The following is a 25,396-nucleotide window of genomic DNA, read 5'->3' on the forward strand; positions in this document are numbered from 1 at the left end:
GTCAGTCTGGGTGCAAACAGGAAATAGATGCACAACGCATTAAAACAATTCAAGCGGGATTTATTTACCAGGTGGCAATAATACAGGGACTGATGAGGTGTGGGAGAACCACAAGGGATAGTTCATAAATCCCAGAGGGATAGTTCATAAACCCCAGAAAAACAGCTTGGGATGCAGCCTGCTTGTTGTGACCTCAGAGAGAGGGCTCCACAGGAATAAATATTATCCTAACTTCAGTCTCCTGCTTCCCTCCCAACTCTAAGTAGAAATCCTCATTGGGTCAACTAAGCCAAAAACCAGAGAGCATAGGAGCCCTGCCGATGTGGTCAGATTGGTCAGATTCCTGGACATACACCACAGTGGGGCAAGCTAGAGAGTGACTCTAGAAGAGTAAACTGAAGTATCTGGAACAGTGATGTAGACTGCATACAGTATGTGCCTTTCTGTTTTATTGCTACTTTTTGTTTGCTTGTTTGCTTTTTAATACTCTCCCAAGAATATGTTTTTATTGATTTTTAGAGAAAGAGGAAGGGAGGGGGGGACATTGACGTGAGAGAGAAACATCGATTGGTTGCCTCCCATACAGGCCCCGACCGGGGATCAAACCTGCAAACTAGGTATGTGCACTGACCTGGAATTGAACCTTCAACCTTTTGGTGTATTAGGACAATGCTCCAACCAACTAAGCCATGGGATCAGGGCTATATTGCTACTTTTTAACTACAGACACCAAACACACACATTGTTTTCCAAACAAATGTATCCTGTGAAATGTCATAAATCTCTTAAAATAATGAGATAGTACTTTGAAAGCATGGGCTCAGTGATGCAAAAAGGAGTGATATGGAAAAGGCCAAATCGTTGTTCAGTCAGGGTCTTCTGGGAGCAGAACTATGGTCAGTCACCAATTTCTAAATTCTGGCTTTCTTGACCCAGATCCCCTAGAAAACAGAATATGAACTAAAAGTTTATGTGGAGCCCGGCTACCGTGGCTCAGTAGTTGAGCATCAACCTATGAACCAGGAGGTCATGGTTCGATTCCCCATCAGGCTACATGCCCAAGTTGTGGGCTTGATTCCCAGTAGGGAGTGTGCAGGAGGCAGCCGATCAATGATTCTCTCTCATCATTGATGTTTCTAACTCTCTCTCCCTTCCTCTCTGAAATCAATAAAATTATTTAAAATAAATAAATAAAAGTTTATGTGGAGTACAATCCCCACAGCGAGGAGTAGGGGAGTAAAGCAGAGAAGAATGAGGGTAAATAGGAAGGGGTATATCACTGAAGGGACCACAACTTCATATGCTCAGCCATGCAGGACATCTTCAAAGGCATCCCATCAGAACAGTCGTTGGGGCAGAAAGGCGGTAAATATATCCAGTGGCCCCTCTCTGCCTCCAACCCCTACTGGGTAAAGTCCATGCCCTTGGGAATAACCCCCTTGCACTTGTAAGTTGCCTCATTCAAGTTTGAAGGAAGCCAGAACTCAGGGGTTCAGGGCTCAGGTGCAGTGGTTCCTCTAGGGTAGATGGTGTCATGTGAGGGATCATTTGGTGCAGACATGATACTTCTTTAATGACATGAAAGTTGAAAAGGCACTGGTGCTCGCCAGGATGTCAGAAGTCCTAAGGAAATACTTAGGACTGGGAAATTATTGCGGTCATGGTTGTGGCGTGAGCAGTGACCTGAGACCTTAGCTGTGGTGATATGAATAATGCAAGCATTTGTTAGCTGTTCTCATAAGAAAGCTGATGTATAAAATACAATGCCTATTTATTACTTACAGCAAAATAAATTTGACTTTCAAACACTTATGTTTAACTCAGGGCGTATCATTCCACTTTACATAAAACCTACCAGCACCTACAACAGTGTTTCTCAAGAGTTTTTGCTGCATGAAATTAAAGGCTGAAAAAAGTAAACAAGCATGGATATGTAGCAGAGTGTAGAGAAAATTTCATTAAAGCATTGTTTTATTTTAAGCCATGAAAATATTAGTATGCTATTTAAATGATACATTACTAGACTTTAAGGAATATTGATGTTTCCAGAAACTACCCTATGTCTATATTATGGATTCCAATACTTAATAACACATAGTTAAGAGCATTGAGATATAGAATAAAGTTTAGGCTTCTCAACATGATAAATAAGGGCCTTTCTAATTAAGACCTTACGTATTTATTCAACTATTTCACAAACGCTGAATATCATCACTGTCCAAGGCACTGAGTGGGCTCACAGAATACATTAAAGAGAGAAGAATTGGATAAAGGAAATATACAAATAAATAAACTATTGCAGTATAAGGTGATAAGACTTCTATTAGAAGTACCAGGACTAAATATATAGGATGTGTGTCTGAATTGGACTTGAGTGTCACGCAAAGCTTCCTAGAAAAACCATCTTCTAAGTTAAGAATTAAAGATCAATCAAGGAAAGTACAACAAAGCAAAGGAGAACAAATTACTTGAAAGCTCAGAGATTAGAGATGAGATTTCTCAGGAGGCAGAACCCGATTGCCAATGGCTCTGAAAGCCATGGTAATCAGATTAAGCTTGATACTGAAAGCAATAGGATTCTCTGAATGTTCTGAGGAGGGGAGTAATGTGATCAGCTTCACATTTTAACATGATCACCCTCACTGTATGAGACGAAGAAATAGACAGGATCAAGGCTGGGAGCAGGGGAACCAATGGATTGTTTCTGTAATCACCTAGGCAAGAAGTGGTGAGAGTAAAAAGCAGACTGAGTCCACAGATATCCCAAGGGGTTGAATAGATCCTGCTGATGAGTGGTTGTTTGGCCCCAGGAAAAAGGAATAAAAGGGATTATGCTTGGATTTTTCATTTGAATTTTGACAATTGGAAGAGTCATCAGGAAAAAGAAGTTTGGGGGATGGAAAGAGCGAGAGCCTGGGTGCCTGTGAGCTGTCAAGGGGAGTTGCAGGGTTACTTGTATGGCTGACCAGAAGCTCTAAGGAGAAATTGGGACGTTGCAACAAATTAGACAAAATGTTTATATAAGACACTATATTCAAAAACTGGCATTTAAGAATATTCAAATTGTAATCTCATCACAATTAATCTTGACTTATTAATCCATTTTCCATAAATGTATAAATATTCCCCACTCTACCAATAAGGGAAATATCTTACACTTTTTAACATGCTGTTCCTTTGGCCTAAGATAAAACCTTGCCACCTGGGAATCTCTTCTCTATTCTTTAGGATTTAGGTTAATTTACTTCTCTGTGAAGCCTTCTTAAGTGACTGATTCAAACTCAATATCTCTCTTCTCTATGTTGTCATAGCACCATTTTCCACTCTGAATCTTATCCTAACTTAGTTCATTTGTCTATCAGTTTTACTCACCTTACCAGAGGTTCCTAATGTTCCCTGGCCAGATAACCCTTGCATACTCACTGTCTGGTACATAATAGACACAAAATGAATATTAATGGCACAGATAAACACACTGTACCATTCCTGCCAAACATATTCATGGTAGTAGTTTTATAAATAGAATAATAAATGGAGTTGTACTACCTATATGCTTGCTTTCTTGAATAGAAGTAACAACTTTATGGTTTCTCTTGCATTGTGCCTCAGTATCGATGCCATACTATTCTCCTTTAAAGTAAGTTCCCCTTGGCATTCCTGAAAATACTTTAAAACCCTCAGTAAAATAAGATCATTGACATAGATTCAGATGAAACCCTACTTCATTACTGGTTGTTTCCCACTGCTGTACAATAATTCCCTGAAGTCCATTTATTCTCACCTTGAATGATCCTGGTAGTTCTCTGAAATATGATGTTAAGATGCATAGAGATTATAAAGTTGAGCCCTGATAAGGTTACTAAACATATTTATCTTTCTTGAGATAAGCTGGAAGATTATAATGACTATCTTAAGGCATTTGAATGCATAGGAAGTGATGGTGCATAGACTGTTTCTGCTGTTTTGAGGAAATGCTAGTTAAAGCCAAGCAATTGCCCAGCTTCATACAGACAAACCATTAATAGATGTTCACATCAGACAAGGCTAAATCCGTTTCTTCAGGAATATAATATCGAGTGTTTAAGAACAAGATAAGATAGACAATGCTTTAATATCCGTGCCTATTCTTTGCTTCAGCACCTTTTGATCTACTTATTTTGTTAAGTCATCTTGTGTATTTTTGAAAAAGATTAATCTACAAAAATAACGTTCTTTTCTATCCCAAGGTTTGTATAAAAGAAAAATGGTATGACAAACATTTCTAAAGTTAATGAAAGGTTTATCTCCTTTTGGATGTTTTCTTAGAACTTAAATGGAAATAGATTTAGGATGCTGAGTGCCTAAACTTGTTCTTTGTAATACAATAGAATTTTGAGTAATGATTTTACTTTTGGATTTGAACTCAGTTTTTTTGTGTGCATACTTTTCTAAGAGTTCAAAAACTAATTTATCAGGTTCTTCACAGTAGTCAGAAACCAATGACTGCCTTTTAATGTAAGCTATCATGTTTTGAAAGTAAAACTATTGAGTCTAATATTTTTCTTTAACCTTCTGAATTTTGAAATGAACATCTTTTCCATCATCGCCTTAGCTATTTGTGACTCTATTGTATTAGGCCTAATCGGTTAAAATAAATCTCTTAAATCATTCCCCTGATGCAATAGGCATTTGTAATAACTGTACTGCTTTCTCTTTAGAGAAATGATTATGGCCCCTTGGCCACGTTGCCTGCAGTTCTCTTGGCTGCCCTTGGGTGAATGATAATATCGTGGGTTGTGATTTCATGACCTGACTGAACAAGAATATAATAACATGGATCAATGTTTATATGCAGAAGACATATTTTTACTGACTTCTCATGCAAAGTGATGATATAAATTCATGTGCTCACGTTTCTTCTCTCCCAAATTGCCAAAGAAATATTGTTTTTAGGTAAAAAAAAAATCAGTTCTGGAAAAAGGGGATAGGTACTACTAGGAATGTTTTAAGCTTTCATCCAGTTAGACCAAGATTAAGAGAATTTTTCCCAGCATGACATTTATATCCTCCATGTCATTAAATGGTACCGTTCATTCAGTTATCCAAACCCCAAATTGGAGATTCACCTGTGCTTTTCTCTTTTTCTCCCTGGGTTAGATATTTTCTGCTTCACTTCCAGATCTACCCTCTATCTCTTCCCACCTTGCCTGGTACCTTGGGAGGTTGATTTCTATGAGCTACAGCTACTCAGTCCTGCCTTGCCCCCTGACTTCCAGCCATGTTTGGCCAATAGAGTGGCAGGGCATTGAAAGTATAGAAAGAGAAAGAGGTCACGTTCATATATTCTCCATTCTCTCTCAGATGGATGTAAGTGTGCGGTGGCTGCATTCCTCTCTCCAAGACTACAGCTCCCCTCAGGTGGTCTTTGCGGGAAGCCACTGCTTTGCCAATACTGTCAGTGCACCAAAGAACATGGAAGGCCAATGGACCTTGGGCGTTAGCAGGGCTGACACTAAGCACCTGATTGTTGAGATAGTGGTGGCTCAAGACAATTTCCTAACCTGATAATCCTTTTACTGTTTGCCAAACTTTACCTTTGATATGCCTGTATACATTGCTAAAGGGCAAATGTGTACTCAAGTAAATAAATAGCGGGCCAGACCAGAAGTCAGTGTATCTCTTCAAGAAACCCCACCGTGAAGGTCACAGCAGTCTTTCTCCTATACCTACATTCTTGCCCACAGCACAGAAAGTATTTCATTTACTTTCCCATCCAGTGTCTGTTCCTTCTCTTATTGATTCTCTTAAACTTTTACAACTTGAAAATAGTATTTTCATTAACCTCATTTCAGTTACCCTTTCTGAATGTTCATGTGTTTCCTGACAGCCCCTGACTGATGCATAGATCATATATGAAATTTATTACAACGTCCTTTCAGAAACTAATTGTTGTGAAACTAAATGTTAAATTAATATTTGTTAAGTAGAGACCCGGATATTGGAGGATGAACTGTGGTTCAAAAAAGACAACAATGCAATTGAAGCAGAGAAGGTTGTTACTCACAGGTCCTGACAGAAGTACAAGGTGAGCCTCGAGGGCCATGCAGAGAGGCCAAGGCGGGTGCTGGCTGAGGGAGAAGCATGATCAGAGGCACATGCTTTTATTAGGGTACCTGTGGGAAGTGCTTTGGAAGGGGGTCACTGGGCTAAGTCCAAATTGGTTAATTCAAACCTAAAAGAGCATGGTTTCGGTAAACTTCATGGGGGTCTCTCTAAGGGGACACAAAGGAAAGGCACTGAGAGGTGGGGGAGACTGCTTACCACAAAGGCAGTTGGGGAGTCACATCAGGAACCTAAAACATTTACTTGTGACTCTGGAGTGCTATGTAGGGCATGCACTTATGGGAGAGGCTAGCATCAGCTCATGGACCCTTCAGCCACTTGGCCACATAAAATAAATGCTGAGGTAGAAAGTACAGAGTAGTTTAGCTAAACTCTCAACACCAAATTTTCAAATCTCTTCACTTCTCTACATTCTCAATAATATTTTCTTAGTTCGAGTCCCAATCTGGTTCTTTTTCTTCCTATAATACCTCAACTGGTTCCAGCTACTTCTTCCTTACAAACCATTCTCCACACTAAAACCAGAGTGGTAGATCAAAAACAAACTGGCTTATTGATTTCCTGCTTCAAAGTCTTTGATGACTTCATGTTACCTTAAAGTGTCCAACACGTCTCCCCATTAGCCAGCCCCTGCCTGTATCCCAAGACTCACCTATTGACATGCGCATGCACACACACAACACACACACAAACTCCGCGGGCTCCTCTCTGCCAAACCACTTGCAGTTCCCTATGCATGTTGTCTTTAAACAGCGACCGTCCTCTGACAGCCTTCTGAGTGCTCTTCTGAACACTGCAGACATGTTGGCCCAGCCTTCTTCTATAGCCAACTCCTTCTGGTTTTTTAAGACTCAACTGTAAAGCGCTCGGGGAAGCCTCTTATGATTGCTTTTCTTCCATTACCTTTCTATAGCATCTATCCACAACCCTGTGACGGGTATGTCCCCTCTTGTCCCCTGTCAGGAGTGTAAACTTGCTGAAAAGTTTTAGTCAAGGTTCAAACTATATGGGTTCAAATCCATTTCCACCAACGTATTCGCCATGTACCTTGAGTAAGTTTATTAAGTGTGTATCTCTATTTTCTTCACTGTAAATCTATGAAAATAAAAATAGTCCTGTTTTCTTATTCTTGTGAGAATTAAATTATTTTAGTACGTTCGGAACATTTGGAGCAGTGCTAGTTTACAGTTAGCACTTGATGCATTATGCAGTTTTATAATTGCTCTTTTTTTTTCTTAACTTCACAAGCAGAAAGCTCATTTAAAAAAAGGTCCTAGGTTCCACTGATCACCACATAGTCTTTATTAGTGAGTTCCTGGTGCATAGATAGAATTTCATAAGTCCTTTTAGATTAAATGAATTCTAGATTGATTTACATACCTTCTCTTTTAGGCGTCTTTATTTTTAAAATCCGGGCTGGAAATTTCTATGTCTAGATTCCATGAAAATGTTCTTTTTGTGAAATAAATACTCTGGGGTTCCTAGGATCTGAGAAAGTTTTTCTCTCCTTGTAAGACTAGAAGACAAATTTGCATTTGCTTTTGTCATCACACATGTTCTTATGACTGAGGTTAAGCATGCATCTTTAATCATGACACCATGATGGTTGAAATATTTTTCTCTAATTGTATGTACTTTCCAGTTAATAAGTAATCACACTTTATAATACTGGCTGATATTTTAGAATATTATTTTTTCCTATATGTTTTATGTTAATTTGGCAGTATTCTAGGGTAGTTTTTCTCCATAATGGAGGGAATAGCTTAAATTTAACAATAGAATAAATGTTCCCATTTGACATAAATCACTTACTAAAAATGTGCATATTTATAAATGTTTTACTCTCTGTAGTGGAAAGTTACTCAAACCAATGATTTATAAATGTAGCTATTAAGTAAAAATATGCTTAGTAAAAAATAGTTTTTATAAATGTCATTTTAAATTTATTTTGCTATAAAATATCTAAGTAATAGCATTAAAATATGAATTTGTAGCTTTTATTAAGACTTCATGATATAGAATTCAGTTTCCTTAATGATTATTACATTTTATATTTTAAAATAGTTTTCTTCTTTTTATGCTGTATCACAAAATATATATGTATATTTGAAAATTTATAAAATAAAACAATATATCTTCAGCAATGACTATTATCAGAACTATATGAAGTACTGATTAAGTAAGTAAATTAATAAAGTTGCTTTAAGGTTTTAAGTCCTAAAAATTGAGATAATCATTAAAAAAAAAAAAATGAAGCGTTGCCTGGCTGGTGTGGCTCAGTGTCTGAGAGTCGACCTATGAACCAGGAGGTCACAGTTCAATTCCATGCCAGGTTTGCAAACTCAGTCCCCAGTAGGGGACATGCAGGAAGCAGCTAATCAATGATTCTCTTTCATCATTGATGTTTCTATTTCTCCATATTCCTTTCTCTGAAATCAATAAAAATATATTTGAAAAACAAAACAATGAAGTGTGGGAAAAGCAAGAACTAAAGTCAGAGATACTGAAAAGGGAATATAAACATAGAGCTGACAAGAGAAGCCATTTTATTAGTTTAAGAACAAAGGAAAACTAGAATTTGAGACATGGAAGGCAAGGCAAGGAAAGAAATCCAGGGTTTCTGGTAGTTCCAGATTTGGCATATAGGCAGAAAGCAGTAATCTAACTCCCACCCAGCTTTTGACTCTGGAATCAATGTGGGGAGGTCTTGCATGTTCCCTGTGGTCAGGAACGACACTCAGGCCCAACACGTGTGGCTCAGTGGTTGAGTGTCAACCTATGAACCAGGAGGTCATGGTTCAATTCCAGGTCAGGACATATGCCCAGGTTGTGGGCTGGGTCCCCAGTGTGGGGTGTGCAGGATTCTCTCTCATCATTGATGTCTCTGTCTCTCTCTCCCTCGCCCTCCTGCTCTGAAATCAATAAAAATATATTTTTTTTAAAAAAAAAAGAAGAAGAAGAACCCTAGCCAGCTTGGCTCAGTGGATAGAGCGTCGGCCTGCGGACTGAAGGGTCCCAGGTTCGATTCTGGTCAAGGGCATGTGCCTGGATTGTGGGCTCAACCCCCAGTAGCAGGGGTGCAGGAGGCAGCCAATCAATGATTCTCTCTCATAATTGATGTTTCTCTCTCCCTCTCCCTCTCCCTTCATCTCTGAAATCAATAAAAATATATTAAAAGAAGAAGAAGAACAGCTCTCTGTAGGGCTTGCATGAGAAGAGAGAATCAGATATTTCAAAAATATCTTCCCATATACTGAGAGACAGTGGTTTGGAATACCATCGTATACAAGTCCTGCCTAGCATGCAGTGACGCTCTGAACATCAGTTATGTGAGAATACGTGTGGCATTAAGGAACCCTACCTATGAATATGTAACAGCTAAAGAATAGGAGATTGGGAAGACAAGAAATGTATTTCTTTAGTGAAAGAAATTTAGAAAATGTGAAAACAAAATCTATTAAAAATCATACTATTATGTTAATAGTGAATTAATTTACCTGTCTTGAAATGTTAAATCTTCTAGCCTTAATTGTTAGGATTTGATTCTTGCTCCATTGCATCATGTTATAGTTAAAAAAGAGGAGTAGCAGTGGGGATCGTGTTTCTTCAGACTGATTTTTTTTTCCATACATAATTTGTTGTATTGATATCTGATTCTCATTTTGAGTGGCAAATGAGAATTTTTACATGTATTAACAATAATTTTACCTATTTTATCTTGACTCTAACCATGCTAACTAAGTACATTTCAAATCACAAACATTTTTCTGTGTTGTTTTGCTCTCAGATAAAGTTCACTATGGGTAATTATTTCCAAAGTTGTTAAACCAAACTAAAAACAACATAAATTTTAGACCTAGTAGAGAATGATGTGGTGAAATTGGAATGCTCATATCTTATTGGTAAGAATGTAAAGTGGTGCAGCCTCTTTGGAAACTAGTTTGGCTGTTGTTCAAAATGTTAAACATAGAGTGCATGACCCAACAGTTCTACTCTAGGAATATACCCCCAAAGAATGAAAACATAACATCCAGACAAAAACTTGAACATGAATGTTCATAGTAACATTGTTTATAATAGCCAAAATCTAAAAACAGCTAAAAATGACCATGAACTAATAAACAGGTATATAAATTGTGATATATAACCCCAGTAATAAAAGGGGGGAAAGTTCTGTTACATGAAAATGTTATGCTAAGTCACAAACAAAATGACCACGAACTAATAAACAGAAATTGTGATATATAACCCCAGTAATAAAAGGGGGGGAAGTTCTGTTACATGAAAATGTTATGCTAAGTCACAAAGACCACATGTTATATGATTCCTTTCATATAAAATGTCCTAAATTGACAAATTTCTAGAGATAGAAGGTAGGCTGAGGCTGGGATGTATGGAGTGACTGCTAATGAGCACGGGGTTACTTTTTGGGGATGACAAATATAAAATTAGGTTGTGGTAATGGTTGCATAACTCTGGATCTACTAAAAATTATTGCATCTTGCACCTTTAATAGGTGTGCTCTTTGTCTGTAAATTATATCTCAACATAGCTATTAAAATGAATCTATGATCCAGATAATAGGGAAAAAAATCTGAAACAGCTTAAATATATTAATTCCAAACTGATAGAATCAGTGATATATATCAAACCATATAACACTCTGCAGCTTTTAAAAGGAAAATGAAGACTATACTTACTTGTAGTGCAACCTGCTAAGAATTATTTTTAGAGTAAAAAATAAAGAGTAAAATAGCATATTCTAGTAGATAAAAATGTGAAGTAGAATGGTGTATGTGTGTTTATACTATTCTCATCTTTATAGAAAAGGGTATTTATATATACTACTAGAGGCCCGATACACGAAATTCATGCAAGAGTAGGCCTTCCTTCCCCCCCGGCTGTTGGCATCGACTTCCCTCTGGCACCCGGGACTCAGGCTTCCCTTATAGTTCCAGCTTCATCCAGAAGGTCATCTGGAAGGATGTCCAGTCTCATTAGCATATTATGCTTTTATTATTATAGATTTGTACATCAAATATATGTCTTCTATTGCCTAAGTTATAACACATTTACTTACGTGCTTTAAAAAAATCTAATTAACAGTGATTTGGGAAACTGTTTTCCCCTTCACTATTCATAGCCACAAACTCAAGATTCTTCTTGGTCAGTTTGTTTTTTTTAATACTTTAAAATAATTCTAAAAATTCTCCTTTCTGCTGTGAAGAAGGTTTTCTAGGATTCACACTTGTGAGTGAGCCCCTTCCTCCTTCTAAGACGTTAGGGCCAGACAGATGTGTGCTGACAATAGCAAAATCCCTCAGGCTGAAGCAATGCAAACTGCTTGCTACCTGCTACCCAAGGGATTCTATAGGACCCCCTAAAGAGCAAGAGTAGCAGGAGTGAGACAATGAGTGCCTTTCTTGTTCCACCTAGACCTTCCTAAGATGAATAGAATGCAGTCTTTTTAAAATGTCTATCTCTAAAGATCAGGCTTGATTTTGAATAAAATTAGCATAATTAACAATTATTAATTCATTCAGTTATTGAGATCTTATTAATTGTTATAACAGTGCATGGTTCATCACTATATTCTTATCCACAGTTTCCCAAGAGGCAATCAAACAGATTCTTGTATTTAGATAAGAAAGGCAAAGAAGTTCAATTTTTGCAATATTGTTTATTTAAAAAACAATTTTTGAAAACTCTGATTTTTGCTTTGTTTCCAAACATTCAAACATTCATTATTTTAGAGTGAAAAAGAATTATAACTTTAATATTCCTTTTACATTGCTAACTATATTAATATGGCCATCATCTAGTTGTGTTTAATAAATATTCACTTGATATTTTTAACTTTTTATGGAAAAAAGTTAAAATTTTTAACAACCATAGCAAAATTGTCTTTAAAATGTATAATTGAATAAATTCTATTTCAGTCTAAATTATATAATTAGTAAATTTATTACATAATTAAGAATATATCAGGTATAAAATTTGATCCTAATAATATAGAATGTTTTCAAAATTTGGTTAATGATCTTAATGTTTTAATTGATGGCTCAGTTGATAGTAATTATTTTTTCAGGTGAAACATATCACCTCCCTCCCCCTTCCAGCAGCTACAGTAGGAGAAAGAAGTAGTGATATTTAGCTCAGTCTAATAGATTCCCAAGAAAAAGATGATTGACTGCAGTTTATGTCGTCCATGGCAAGAGATGAAATGGTGAAATCATTCAGAAACACTAAACTTAAAAATTAAATTAGAATATGGAATACTGAGTAATAAATCCCATGTAATTCAAATTAGCATTGCCACTTCACTTGACAGAAGTTACCTTAAAGAGACAGACTTATATAATGAGTAAAAATGGGGAGAACTGTGCTAATCTAATACAAAGAAAACAGAGAAAGTTGATTATAAGATTGCATCAAAATTTTTAGAATTTACGTTATTTAAAAAACTAAAGAGCAATGTCATGGAGTTATGAAATTGACCCCAAAAAGAACTGAATCATATTTACTTATTTTTTTTTTGTTAATGGTGTGATATATTGCATGTTTACAAAAATGATTCAAGTTATTTTTAAGATATTTCTTAGAGAGTCTACTTAAAGTCAAGCATTGTTAGGGATAAAAATGAAGAAAAGAGCAGAAGTGATCCATCTGTCATTCATGGAAATTGCAGTCCAGAGGAAAGAGAAGTGAGTCAGACTTAAAAAAAAAAATCACAAAAATAAAAATATGGTTATAGCTTGTGATAAACGCCATCAAGAAGAGTTTCAGGTTGTAAAAGGATTGTAAACAAAAAGAACTGACTAGCACATTAACACTATTTTTAGTAAACATTTTTATATTTTCTATTTCACTTCAGTTTTTTTATTCCAATGAGTTGATATACATATACATAGTAAACACAAAAATAGCTTTCTAATATCAGTCAGAAAATATCTTTGAACTCACTTTTTTTGCCAACATTTTATCTTTTTGACAATGTTTTGGGAGGCAAAATTATGATCTCACACTGACTTTGCTTTTCCCAATGTTTTATTTAACACGGGTTCACTTCAGGAATTATAATTTACAAACCAATAGTATACAAGATAATGTCTCTTAAACAGCAACTATATATATATATAATTTTATTACTTTATTGTACTTCACAGATGTTGATTCTTCCACAAATTGAAGGCAAGACCCTTCACCAACCAAAATATTACAACTCACTTTATTATGATACTCAGTTTATTGCGGTGATCTGATACCTAACTCACAATAGCTCTGAGCCATGACTGTACTCTAAAGCAATGAGAGATTAATTTTACTATTGTTCCAGCCAAGGAGAGAAAAAAGAAATTGAGTTTATATATAGTTGAGGTATATCTTTATGCAAGTTGTACTCAGAAGACAACTCAGCCTGGCCAACCAAGAGCTGATGTCCCCGGGCCAGTGCCAAAGTGAAAGTCCCTGTTGCTAGAGCACTTTGCTAGGGAATGACAGCGCTAGTGTGGACAGGCAGGATGTTCTTTGTAGAACCACTGCCTGGCTTTCCCCACTGCCAGCAAGGGTCCCCTTGACCTCAGTGGGAGCTAAAGTCCCAAAGGTCTTCACAAAGCTCTTTAGATCAGTCAAGGGTAGCCCTGCCCAGGCCGAACACTCCAGAATAGTCTTCACAAATTACAGGCATTTATTGTCTAAATGTACTCTTGTCACAAGTTTTATTCGATAAGGCCCCACGGATGCCCCTCAGCAGCTGAGCTAGTGAGTACTTATCAGTGACAACAGCTAAGAGGATAACATCCTGACATAGACTCCTTCACTCTTCTAGCAAAACAACTTCACTCTTAAAAACAACTTGATTCCTAGGTCAAAACAACTTCGCTCTCAAAAACAACTTCATGTCTTGTCAAAAACAAAAAAGAAAATAAAAGTGGATTTGAAATCAAACTCATGGACACAGACAATAGTGTGGTGAAGGCCTCAGGGCAGATGGGGTTGCGGAGTGGAGGGGTTCAATGGGGAAAAAGGGGACATCTGTGATGCTTTCAACAATAAAGATAATTAAATTTTAAAAGGAATGCATGCATACAAGTCCTTTGGTTGATCTCTCCCCATCACCCCCACCCTCCACTACCTTCCCTCTGAGGTTTGACGTTCTGATCAATGATTCTCTGTCTCTGGATCTGTTTTTATTATTTTAAAAAATGTACACAACAGATATCATACAAAATAAAAATATACTCAGTTAAATTTTGATTATTTATGTTGCAGCAAGATTTTTCATATTAACAAGGTAATTTTATTAATGATTATGTTAATTGAATTTTTAAAAAGCACTGCTTCCCAAACAGTATGTAGCACTCTGGAGTACACTGCAGACATTAATTTAACAAGTATTTATAAAGTGTTTACTGTGAATAAGGAATTCTGACAAAATAAGGAGTCTGTGTGTGGGGAAGGTGGAGAAACAATGGCCAGTGTACAACCGAGCAGGAGTGGCTGTGGATAAAATAATAAGTCTACTACAAGCAGGAGGGAAATATCTGAGCATCGGTACGATGACATGTTATGGAACTTTAGAGATGACAGAAACATCAATTTCATCTTCGTGGGCCAGGAGCCACCAGGAAGGCTATGATGAGGAAACAATTTAGATCTTGTCTTGACACGTTAGGTCAGGAGAGGAACAATGATGCATAGAAAGTGACATGAAAAAATTTCCAAATTTGGAAAGCTCAGGGTCTTTTAATAGGAATCTCATTAGGCTTGAAAGAAGTTAAGTTCCTTATGAGAAATCATGATAAAATAGGCTGAGAAGTAGAGAGGAATTTGATTATCACGAGGCTATGAATGCAAACATAAAGAAATTCAAGGTAATTCAAAGGGAATTGTTTTGGTTATTATTTATTAAGAAAGAAAAATTAGACTGATAATATAATTTGTGAAAGATTGTTAAGGAATCATTTGTAGGCATTTCTAATACCTCCTGGATACCTGCTACAAATGAATGGAAGTCACTTTGAGAAATACATATTTCTAGCTCTCAACCTAGAAATAACTGAAGTTCAAGCAGTTTTATCATGAAAATGTAACATGGACTAACTTCTTGATCTTATGCTCATGACGTTTAGAATAGCCAAGGTAGAACTATGTTCAGTCAAAATTTTAATTCCTTTACACAAAAATGACTCTTAGGCATATGGCAGCTAATATATCCAGGTTTCTTACTACTTTAAAGAAATTAATTTAGCTTCTCAGAACCACATAAATTGATAATTCACCCAGGTTCACATTCTGTGGCTCAGACATTTTCAACATTTATAAACTCCATGATTATAAAACAAATATAGTAATTCTTTTTGCTTTCATTTAAACCTTAGATGACTGGGTAGGGAGGGGGGGTCCTTCTCTTATTTTAAACAAAAGTTTCTGTCATTTCTACTTAAGTTTCTGGTACTTTTAGTTATACTGTGTTTTCTGATCTGCTTATAAATCTAGATCGGCAACATCCTCCTTTACTGCTCCTTCTGGTGGGACAGAGGGGTGGACTCCATGGGGACTTCCCTCAGCCCCTCTCCTGCAGTGCCATCCGTGTGCCAGGAGGATGTGTGCCACAATGGAGGCACTTGCCATCCCATCTTCCTCTCAAATGGTGCATTCTCAGTCCAGTGTGACTGTCCACTACATTTCACTGGCCGTTTCTGCGAACAAGGTAATCAATCTTCATTATCCTTCTGTATTTCTTTTTAAAAACTTCTCTAGAGAGAGGAAGAGAATTGAAACCTATTGTACACACAGTGATGGATAGGAGCTCAAACAAGAAACTTCTGTATAATTTTACTTAAAAATCAATTCTGAAAGAACATTTTCAGTTCAATAATGTAGAAGCCAAACCTGAGATATTTTTATTCAAATTACCATTAAAAATATATTTTCAATTGCCACCAAAAAGAAGTTAAAGTGAAAATGTAATGTTATTTACATAGTTTCTTCTAAAAGTGTGATATTCCATCCTTTGTCACCATAGAAATAATTTGGTTCTAATTAATGCTATTTTTATTGCTTGTTAATCAAATCACATAAGCAGATCTCTATATTTAAATTATTTTGGTGTGTCAGAAGAGTACATTATTTTTTAATGCTTAAAAACATAATTTTAGCATTAATGGAATTATTTATGAATGAAGTGGAAATTTTCCTATTGTCAATATCTAAGGGCCTCCTGAGAGTCAGTTAATTAAAGCCATGCTGGGCACCTACAGTCAGAAACGCCCTGGGCAGATTACAAAGACCTTAGGTTATGAGGCAGCTGACTGCGTGTCCCTCCACTAATAGCTTAAAAGTGTCATTGTTTCCTATGTAAAATTAATCACTGGTTTTAAATTGGGGAAGTAGGGGTGAGGATTACTAGTGGATAATGATTCAGATAGCAGAGAAATTCATTACTTATTCAAGATTGTGTTAAATAACCCCTTTTTAAATACCAAAATGTGAGGCCTCCAAACCTAATTCAAAGGTATGTGTATATGTTATTCAACTCTTCTTCCCAAATGATCTTGTGTGACTGTAGCAAATGTTTTAATATTCAGCCAAGTAAGCAAGTAAACACAGTAAGAAGCTCAGAAATGGAAATAGTCTATTTTCATGTTCATGGTAAAACATTGTGTTCTTAAAGTCTATTTTTTAACTGTAAAGTGCTTTTGACGACACATCATTATTACTTAATTTTTGAGTGAATATTTCATATCTCTGAAAATCTCAAGAGACTTGCCTTTTTCAGCTATAATCTGAGACCATTTATATTACATTCTGTGAATAGAGTTCTAGGGACATAATTTGGATTGTAAAGCTCTTTTAGATCCTAACCATTTAAAACTCTTAACCATTAAAAACTCTGAGAGGGTTTTTTCTTTCTTGAATTTCATGCTAGGTAGAGTCTTAGAAAAATACCCTCCTTCCCTTCTTCAAATATACTTTGATATTTTAATTTTTTAACCCAGATGTATTGACAGTGGTGAAATTGATGTTGTAAAAGGAGTCTTTAGTTAATGAGGATATGTCCTAGTCAACCACATGCATTAGAATACAAATGACCCTCTAGCCGTAATTCCTACCTCTCCTAATGAATCCCCCAGTTCTTCCTCCTAATTCCTTACTCAGTAGCTTTAACACTCAGATAGTGGCCTATACTTTTCTTCAGAATAGGAGTAATTCAGGTTTATTTGGAGTTAAGTCTAAGACTTGATTGAAGTTTAATAACGTTGGGTGTTTGAGGTGACAGAATACAGGAACCTGAACTCCGGGAAAGAATCTCTGCTCTGTATTCATTGTTTGGAATGTTTTATCTTTTTTCCAAGAATATTATTCACTTTCTACCTCTTTTTCCTGTTGAATTTACAATATTTTGAAAACTAATGACTGGAATGATAATGTGTTGCTAAAACTAGGTAATCCACTATAGATTACTTATTTCTAACTGAAAAATAATCAGAACATGTGAGTAAATAATTATTACCAAGATGATGACTTGTTTTTTTCTTAAAGAAACTTTGTCAGTGACATCTGAGATGTATGATGCACTAATCAAAAATGCATGCAAAAGGACTCTTTAGATTATCAGCCATGATAGCATTACCTATAACTTTGTTGCTATTCTTGCCTCCTTTGGGGAAAAAAATATTTCAATATAATATTTAGAATGTGATGTGATATACATTTTTAGAATTGGGAATGTTCTTTCTAAATTTAAAAATGATCAGTATTTTCTTTTAACCATTTACCCCCTAAACTGGAATTAAGTACCTTTCTTATTTCAGTTCTAGAGGAAGTCAAGAACAGGTTCATGTTTTCAGTATGATGCTCTAAATATAAATCACACTGGTATGCATCTTAGAATCCAGATTGACAGATAATGACTACCGCCTAAGGCCCATGACTCAGGAATCTGCTACCATAATGAGACTTTTTATAGCATTATCCAGGTTGGTCAGATGCCACAATTTCTAAGAGTAGATTTAAATAAACAGTATTGTATGCCAGTTTCTACTACCTGGTAGAAATCTTGCTGTGGATAAACAGTCCCTTAAATCAAAGTTTTCATCAAAGTCTCTCTCTCTCTCTCTCTCTCTCTCTCTCTCTCTCTCGCTCTCTCTCTCTCTCCTCTCCTCTCCTCTCCTCACTTTACATATATACATATATATGTGTATATACATATATATGTATGCACATATATATGTGTATACATATATATACATATGTGTCTTAGAAATGTTCTCAGTATTAAATTGCTTAGACTTTACTGATAGATTGCTATGAAAATTATTTCTTGCTAAGTCTCTGTTGAGTACATTTAACATCTAAATTATATAAACTACATTGTGAATAATTTTGGTGTACCAGATGCTGCACCGAGTACTTCCTGAATCTTATTTCACTTAACCCTCAGAATAACACAGCTAGGTAGAGCATTACATCATGTGCTCTACTTTATTAAATCATCCATATCCAATCACCTAATAACATTGACTTATAGAATCAGTTTGATTCAATATGCTCTTTTTTTTATCTTAATTCATATGAGCTCAACCTTGTTGCCTACTTTATCATAATGATCCTGCATCTCACCAGGGGAAACATAAGAGCATATAGTCTTGCTTTGTTTCAGATGGTTGCATGCAGGCAGATGGCTGTCTCCTACTGTAAAGTTCAGAGTGACAGATTTAGAATATCAGTGCCTTGTGCTTGGGGGGAAGTGTATGCCTCTGACTATTAATTATAGGATTAACATTTTTAAACAGCCCCATACTTTTTAGTGTTCTATAAAACAGTTTTATAAATAGTGCAGTAAAGGAGTATTTAAATGCCATACATTAAAACCAAGAAACCTTTTGTTTTATTTGAAATCCTGTCTGTATATATTTTATATATGCGTAAAGGTCAACTGCACTGAGTAAATTGCAAACCTGGAAATAAAAGAGAGATTTTACTGGGTGTTTTGTCTTGTTATATATATGTTTAAAAGACTGCCTTAATGATGCCTTTGGTTTTACCATAACCGGAATATATTTTAAAGACGTGTTAGAGTAGTCTGAATTTATTTATTAAGTTTTTAGATCAGGTGGCTAAATGTCAGATATTCCAGAGCCAAGAAGGCATAGAAACAGAACATTAATCAACATATAACACTGATTTATCTGCTCTCCAGAGAACTGATCATCTGCATCATCAGAAAAGGACCAAGAAATAGGTGTCTGTCTTTTCAAACATAATAACTATGTCTGAAAGTCTGTCTTTCTAATCAGAGAGCAATACAGCATATTTACTAGTCTATGGAAACTGCTAAAATATTAAGATGTTAAGTTGCAAATGAATGGGGATTGAAGTCAAGGACAAGGGCTGAAGGGAGACAAGAATACTTATGGTCAGAGACAGAGGATTTTGTTTTTGAAGGCAGAGGCGGTCTGAAGGTTCCAATCTTCTGTGCTCTTCTCCACTATCAGTTGCTGCATTCTCCAGCAGAGAGCAATGTGTTCATTAGTAGAAAAAGCTCCCTCCCCATCCTGGTGCTTGTAACTGTGTAAAATCTAGATGTTCATCAGTCTCTCTATTGACATTGGTAATAATCCAGAAATGTTCACATGGGAAGAGGAGGGAATATATATATCCCCCATCCATCAAAAAAGGATAACATATATTTTGTCTTCTAGATGAAGAGAATATTATGTTGTTGTGAAAATAGATACGTAAGAATGACTTTTTACCAGTTCCTTTTTAAGGTAAAACTGTGAGTTCTGGTCATTTCCTTCGACTAAAAATGGGACTAGAGTAAATTAATGTAAAGAAAAACTATTCCATTAATTTTATCCATCTATTCAAATTTGTAATGGGCCCATTGTTCTTGTTCACAAGAAATTTAGTAAATGTTATGGCCAGATACTAAATGCAATGGCTGTTTTTTCTTAGTTCCTGCAGTCCATACCCTTTCTTATTTATTATTTATTTATTTTAAAAAGAAAACATTAATCTTTTCCATATGAGAATATATTATATAATTAAATTAAATAGGATTAGTTGCATTCTATCTTCTTATTTGTCATTTTAACATTTTAAACTATGGTAGGAAAGCTGCATGAACACATTTGTTGTACTGTTTAGAATGAAATAGTAAGGATTTGAAAGAAAATTCTGTATTCTAATTAACTAGAATAAATCATTGCACAGAATTGAAAAATATAAATGTGGATGATATGAGAATAGATCAACAGTAAAAACAAAGACTAATGTTAACCGGCCCTAAAATGTTATTATACAGGGTGGGACAAAAGTAGATTTACAGTTGTAATACAAATAAACAAAATAATAATAAATAATTCAAGACTAAACTTTGTGTTTCACATACTCACAACTGTAAACCCACTTTTGCCCCACCTTGTACAATGACAATACAAAAGTACTGTGATGACCAGAGCTAATTAAGAATAAATGATGGGAAGTTGATTTTTAGGCAAGTATTTTCTTAAACATATGCCTTTGGCATGAAAAAAAATTAATAGAACTTGTATTTAAAAGGCCACAATATGTTCTTACTCATAATTTCATTAATGAAATTGAGTACCACCTGAGCAAAAGAACTTATTCTTTCAACTGTCTGTCCTTGAAATACTATACCTATTTCAATTGCTTTAATCCATTTTGTTAAGCTGTTTCTGTGGGTATGTTTTTATTCTCTGCTCTAGTATAGAAAATAAAGTATACTAAATATAAGTATCTCTCCATGTAAGTATAAATAGATATGGAGAGATATGGAAATTGAAACCAATGCTCACATATATGTATATCACTCTTTGCCTGCAGTTTTCTTTGCTACTTGTAGATTAAAAATGAAGAATGGATGCTTTGTATAAACTCGATGTTTCTGTAGATAAATGTCAGGTGCAGTAAATAGAAAATGAGAAATCAACACATAACAGCTAACAATTACCATTTCATACTTTCTACCACGTTAAGCTCTTTTCTTGCATTTTTCTCCTTCAATCACCACACCAACCCTGTGAATCAGATAATACTATATTAGTAGTTATTTTTGTTTCCAAGCAATTCAATAAATAATAGCTAACATTTTATTGGATGCTTAATATGTGTTAGGCATTGTTCTTAATCTTAGCCTGTAATGACTCATTTTTCATGAATGAGTGTGATTTTGAAGTAAATGCTATTTTCTCCTCATAATTCAGGAGAGACAATGTATGCAGAGATTTAAGTAACTTGTCCATGTAAATTTGGGATTGCTATTTGAATCCAAGTTCTTAAAACTATCCTTCCCATCTGATCAAAGTTAATGTAAGCAAAGATTTCTAAAAATTATTATAAAAATATAAAGGCAGCACCTCACAGAACCACAGAATGAAAACTTAAAGGTACTCAGCTAGGAACAAAAGCACTCTGGATACTTTGTGGGAGTCAAGTTTCACTCTTCTCACCATCCACTTGCTGACAATGGCTTTTGAATCAACACTGTAGTGTCTTTCCCCATAGAGAGACTGAATTTTTCTTGGATTGAGCCTAGGAAAGAGATGTGTGGCTAAGATGACCACCTCAAACCCAGTCACTCTGGCCAAAAGTATCCTAACGAAGATCAGAAAGCAGCTACCCAAGAAGGAATAATTATGGTTGGCTGGGAATATACCACAAAATGTGTAAACTATATTAATATGCCCATCCTACTGATGAAGAATGTAGCACTGAGAAAGTAACTTGCGTAGGTTATAAAGAGATTGGCAAAGCCAGAACTCAACTCAAACTGTGATGATGCCAAAAATTGTTCTTTTAACCACTGTACATGTCTATAATATTTTTAAATCTCCCTTAAAGTATAGGATATAGACATTGAGACAATTCCATCTATAATGACTTAGTAATGAATTTAGCTTATTAAGTTGACTTACACTCAAGAATAATTTAATTTCTCCCAGCACTAACATAAGGTATTTCCTACCAGATTTCTCTTCCCCTTATTTTGAGACAATCTAGATCTATTTCATAGCTTTCGGGTCACTTGCAGGTATTAAGTAGTCTAACTCAATTTAACAAACTAATCCAATTTCACCCCACACCTAATATGAAGCTGCCCATACCCTCCCATCTCTTTCCTTCTTACACTTTCTCCATAAATTTTGAGCCTCCAAGTTCAAATCAGTGAGAGAAGGAATCAGGAAAGGTGTCAGAAGTCTTATTCCTTCACATGTGGTGATTGTAATTCTGTGTAGGCAGCAAATGCATTCTGTCGTTGCAGAAACAGCAATGGTTTGTTGCTGATTCTTTACAACACATTTCTCTGCTGTGGGTTGTGTACACTCAGCTGATCTCTTGCAAATTTCCTTTAGCAACCATCTGGGAAGTACATTTCTACCCTTTTTGGCTAGTGCACCTGATGCAGTTGACATCTTGAAACAGATTCTCTATAGATGATTTGAGCCTAGTTACCTGACACCTTCCTTATTTTCAACTAGGGGCCCAGTGCATTAATTCGTGCATCTTGAAAGGAACTGTGGGCCGCAAGGCTACGGTTGGCACAGGGGCAGGTCTCGGCTCATCCTCCGTGCCCCCACCTGGCCCCTTCCCACTGTGCCCCCCCGAGACCCCTGTCTGCCAGCAGCCCCACTCCCACTGCTGCTGCTCCCATGCACTGATGGTGCTGGCCCCACTCACATCCGCTGGTGGTGATTGGGGCCGGCACCATCAGTGGGTGTGAGCAGCGGCTACTGCCCCGATTGCCCCTCAGGAGCAGGGGGAGGTGGGAAAGCCCTCAGAGGCAATCAGGGCTAGCAGCCACCGCTCATACCCACTGATGGCGCTGAGTGATCAGGACCGGCGCCAGGCACCAGCAGCGGTTGCAAGTGGGGCCAGCACTGGCAGCAGGTGCGAGCACTGGGGAGGACTGCAGCACACAGGAGTAAAGCATTTTCAGTAACCAGCAGAGGCTCACCCCAATGACAACAACCGGTGCCCCGCCTTGGTCTGGTGCCCCCGCTCACCTGCTCCACCATCCCGCCATGGCCAATGCTCGCCAAGTTCCACACATGCCCCCTGATGATCAGTGCACATCATAGCGATCAGTTGTTCAGTTGTTCCAGTTGTTCTACCATTCAGTCTATTTGCATATTAGCCTTTTATTATATAAGAATGTATCCGAGGAAATTGCATTCATCGCTGTCCTGCCAACTGACAGAAGTGCATATAATCCCATAGATGAATCCTTCTAATTTCTGGATTCTCCTAGCAAAAGGCAGGCCCCCATCTCCATCCCATGCTTCCCCACTCTAGGAATACATATCAAGTTCTCCCAAGAGCTCCCTGCACAGATAGCAACAGAGGGGGCCCTGCAAGTTGCTTCAGCTCTGTTAGTGTGCATCCAGCTGTCCACAATTTCTGAGTGATTCTTTTCGGAACTTTCTCACTTGATTAGGGGTGGAGACAAGATATGTCACAACGCTCACTTCTGTTCTAAACCTTCTGTTGGATCTATGTATAATAAATATCTAGCTTGCTCTCTTATAGATTTTGGGGTAATAGTAGTTGAACCAGTTGGCCTCCTCTTAGCATATACTACTTGGATATGTTTGAAAATTCTCTTTAGACATGGAGGCACTTATCACCATTTGTTTGTATTGTCTGTGCTGTGGAGCCTTTAATAAGAATTTGAGAAAACAGAAAAAAAATCTTCTTACAGATGCTGTTATATTAACATAAACCTAGAATACATTTTCATTAAGATGGAAAGAAATTCAATATGTGGGAATAATAGTATATCTTCCTGCAATTCTTTTTCAAACATTTACACTGATTTATCCCTACTAGCAGAGGAGATTCAACTCTAACCAACAGATTTTGAGAATGTCTTGTCTCTTTCATCTTAAAAGTCCCATGCTCCTTACATTCGGCAACATATGCATTGTGGTATAAAGAGTAAATGAAATCATTCTCCAGAATTTTCATGTTTCTCCTGTAGCTGCAGTCAGATCTGCTAACAAGTTGAGGCAGATTCCTGGGAACACATCGATTTGAGAATCATAGGTTTACTGAAAATGGCAGTAGACTAAGAGTGAGAAGACATGGAACTCATCCCAGCCCTTAATTAGTTGTGGGGTTTCAGGGAAATCATGACTCTTTTGATCTTCCGTTTCTCTATCTTCAAAGTGGCAACATTAGAATCAATTTGAGAGCCCCTATTAGCTCTAAAATGTATTCCCCCAGATTGATCTCTAACATGAAACCTCTTGGGTTTTATTTCGCCATTGCTCTGGACTTTGGAGTGAGGGGCAGCCTACGAAACTCTGCTTCAACATCAGGGATGACTCTTCACCTTGCTAGGAGCGCTCACTAGTCAGACTATTTTCTTACTTCACTGCCTATTGTTACAGGGTGAGTTCCCTGAGAAGAAGAATCCTAGACAGAGATTATAAAGGAGGAATTTTATTCAGGGAGTGCTTTTAAGTTCAACACACGAAAAGAAGACAGAAGGATTTGACAGCAAGTGCTTTGCAGCATCTGCCACAGCAATATCTCTCTCTGTCTTTTAGATTCAGTAATGGAATAGTCTAGCCTTTTCCAACCTGGGATATTAAATTTGTCTTCTCTTATGTGCTTTCCCTGACATTACTCACAAACAGAACAGCTTTTGAAAAACAAAGTGCTTTGGGAGAAAGGATGCTGCTTGGAGTTGAAGAGAATATCTTGAAGTTCCTATTCTCACTTAAGTTTTTATTCCTAATTGAAAGACTTCTTTTCCCTTACTGTTTTACTCCTCTGGATCCCTTACAGACTTATTTTCCAAAAGATCTGTACTTGATTCTTTTTCCAAATACATTTGTTTTTTACGTGACACGTTACCATTCATGATCTGATTGATGCCTGGCTTCGTTTACCTCCAACATCCTGCCATTGAAACTGTAATCCACTTATACCAAGGGATTTATAATTCCCAGCATTCCACGTGCTAGCCTGTGTCGGGTCCCATGCTCACCAATGTTCCTTCTATGTGCAATGTTCTTCTAAACGTGGTTAGCTACTTTTCTTCTGCAAAGACTTGGGTGAATTATTACTTTCTCTGGGAAGCCATCTTGTTGTCATTCACATCCCAACCTGCTTTTGGTTTCCCACTCTACATTCCTTTAATATCTTGTACCTTTCTCTATTGTTGTATCTGCTATCTTGTATTTCCATAGTATATTTACTTATTTTTCTCTCCTATGTAATAAAATATTAAGGAAAGTCCCTGTTTTCTTTCATGTCATTC

The 25,396-nt window shown here is 36.6% G+C and overlaps 1 protein-coding gene across 1 annotated transcript in view; it reads left to right on the plus strand.

Annotated features, from left to right (window-relative positions):
- EYS (eyes shut homolog (Drosophila)) overlaps positions 1–25,396 on the plus strand; it is an 815,396-nt gene that overhangs the window by 401,875 nt on the left and 388,125 nt on the right. The window contains 2 exon segments of the mRNA XM_014532733.1: positions 14,374–14,395; positions 15,601–15,814. Coding sequence (XP_014388219.1) covers positions 14,374–14,395; positions 15,601–15,814 — 236 coding nt within the window.

This window comes from Myotis brandtii, unplaced genomic scaffold (genome assembly GCF_000412655.1).
Source record: "Myotis brandtii unplaced genomic scaffold, ASM41265v1 scaffold904, whole genome shotgun sequence".
NCBI classification, from domain to species: Eukaryota; Metazoa; Chordata; class Mammalia; order Chiroptera; family Vespertilionidae; genus Myotis; species Myotis brandtii.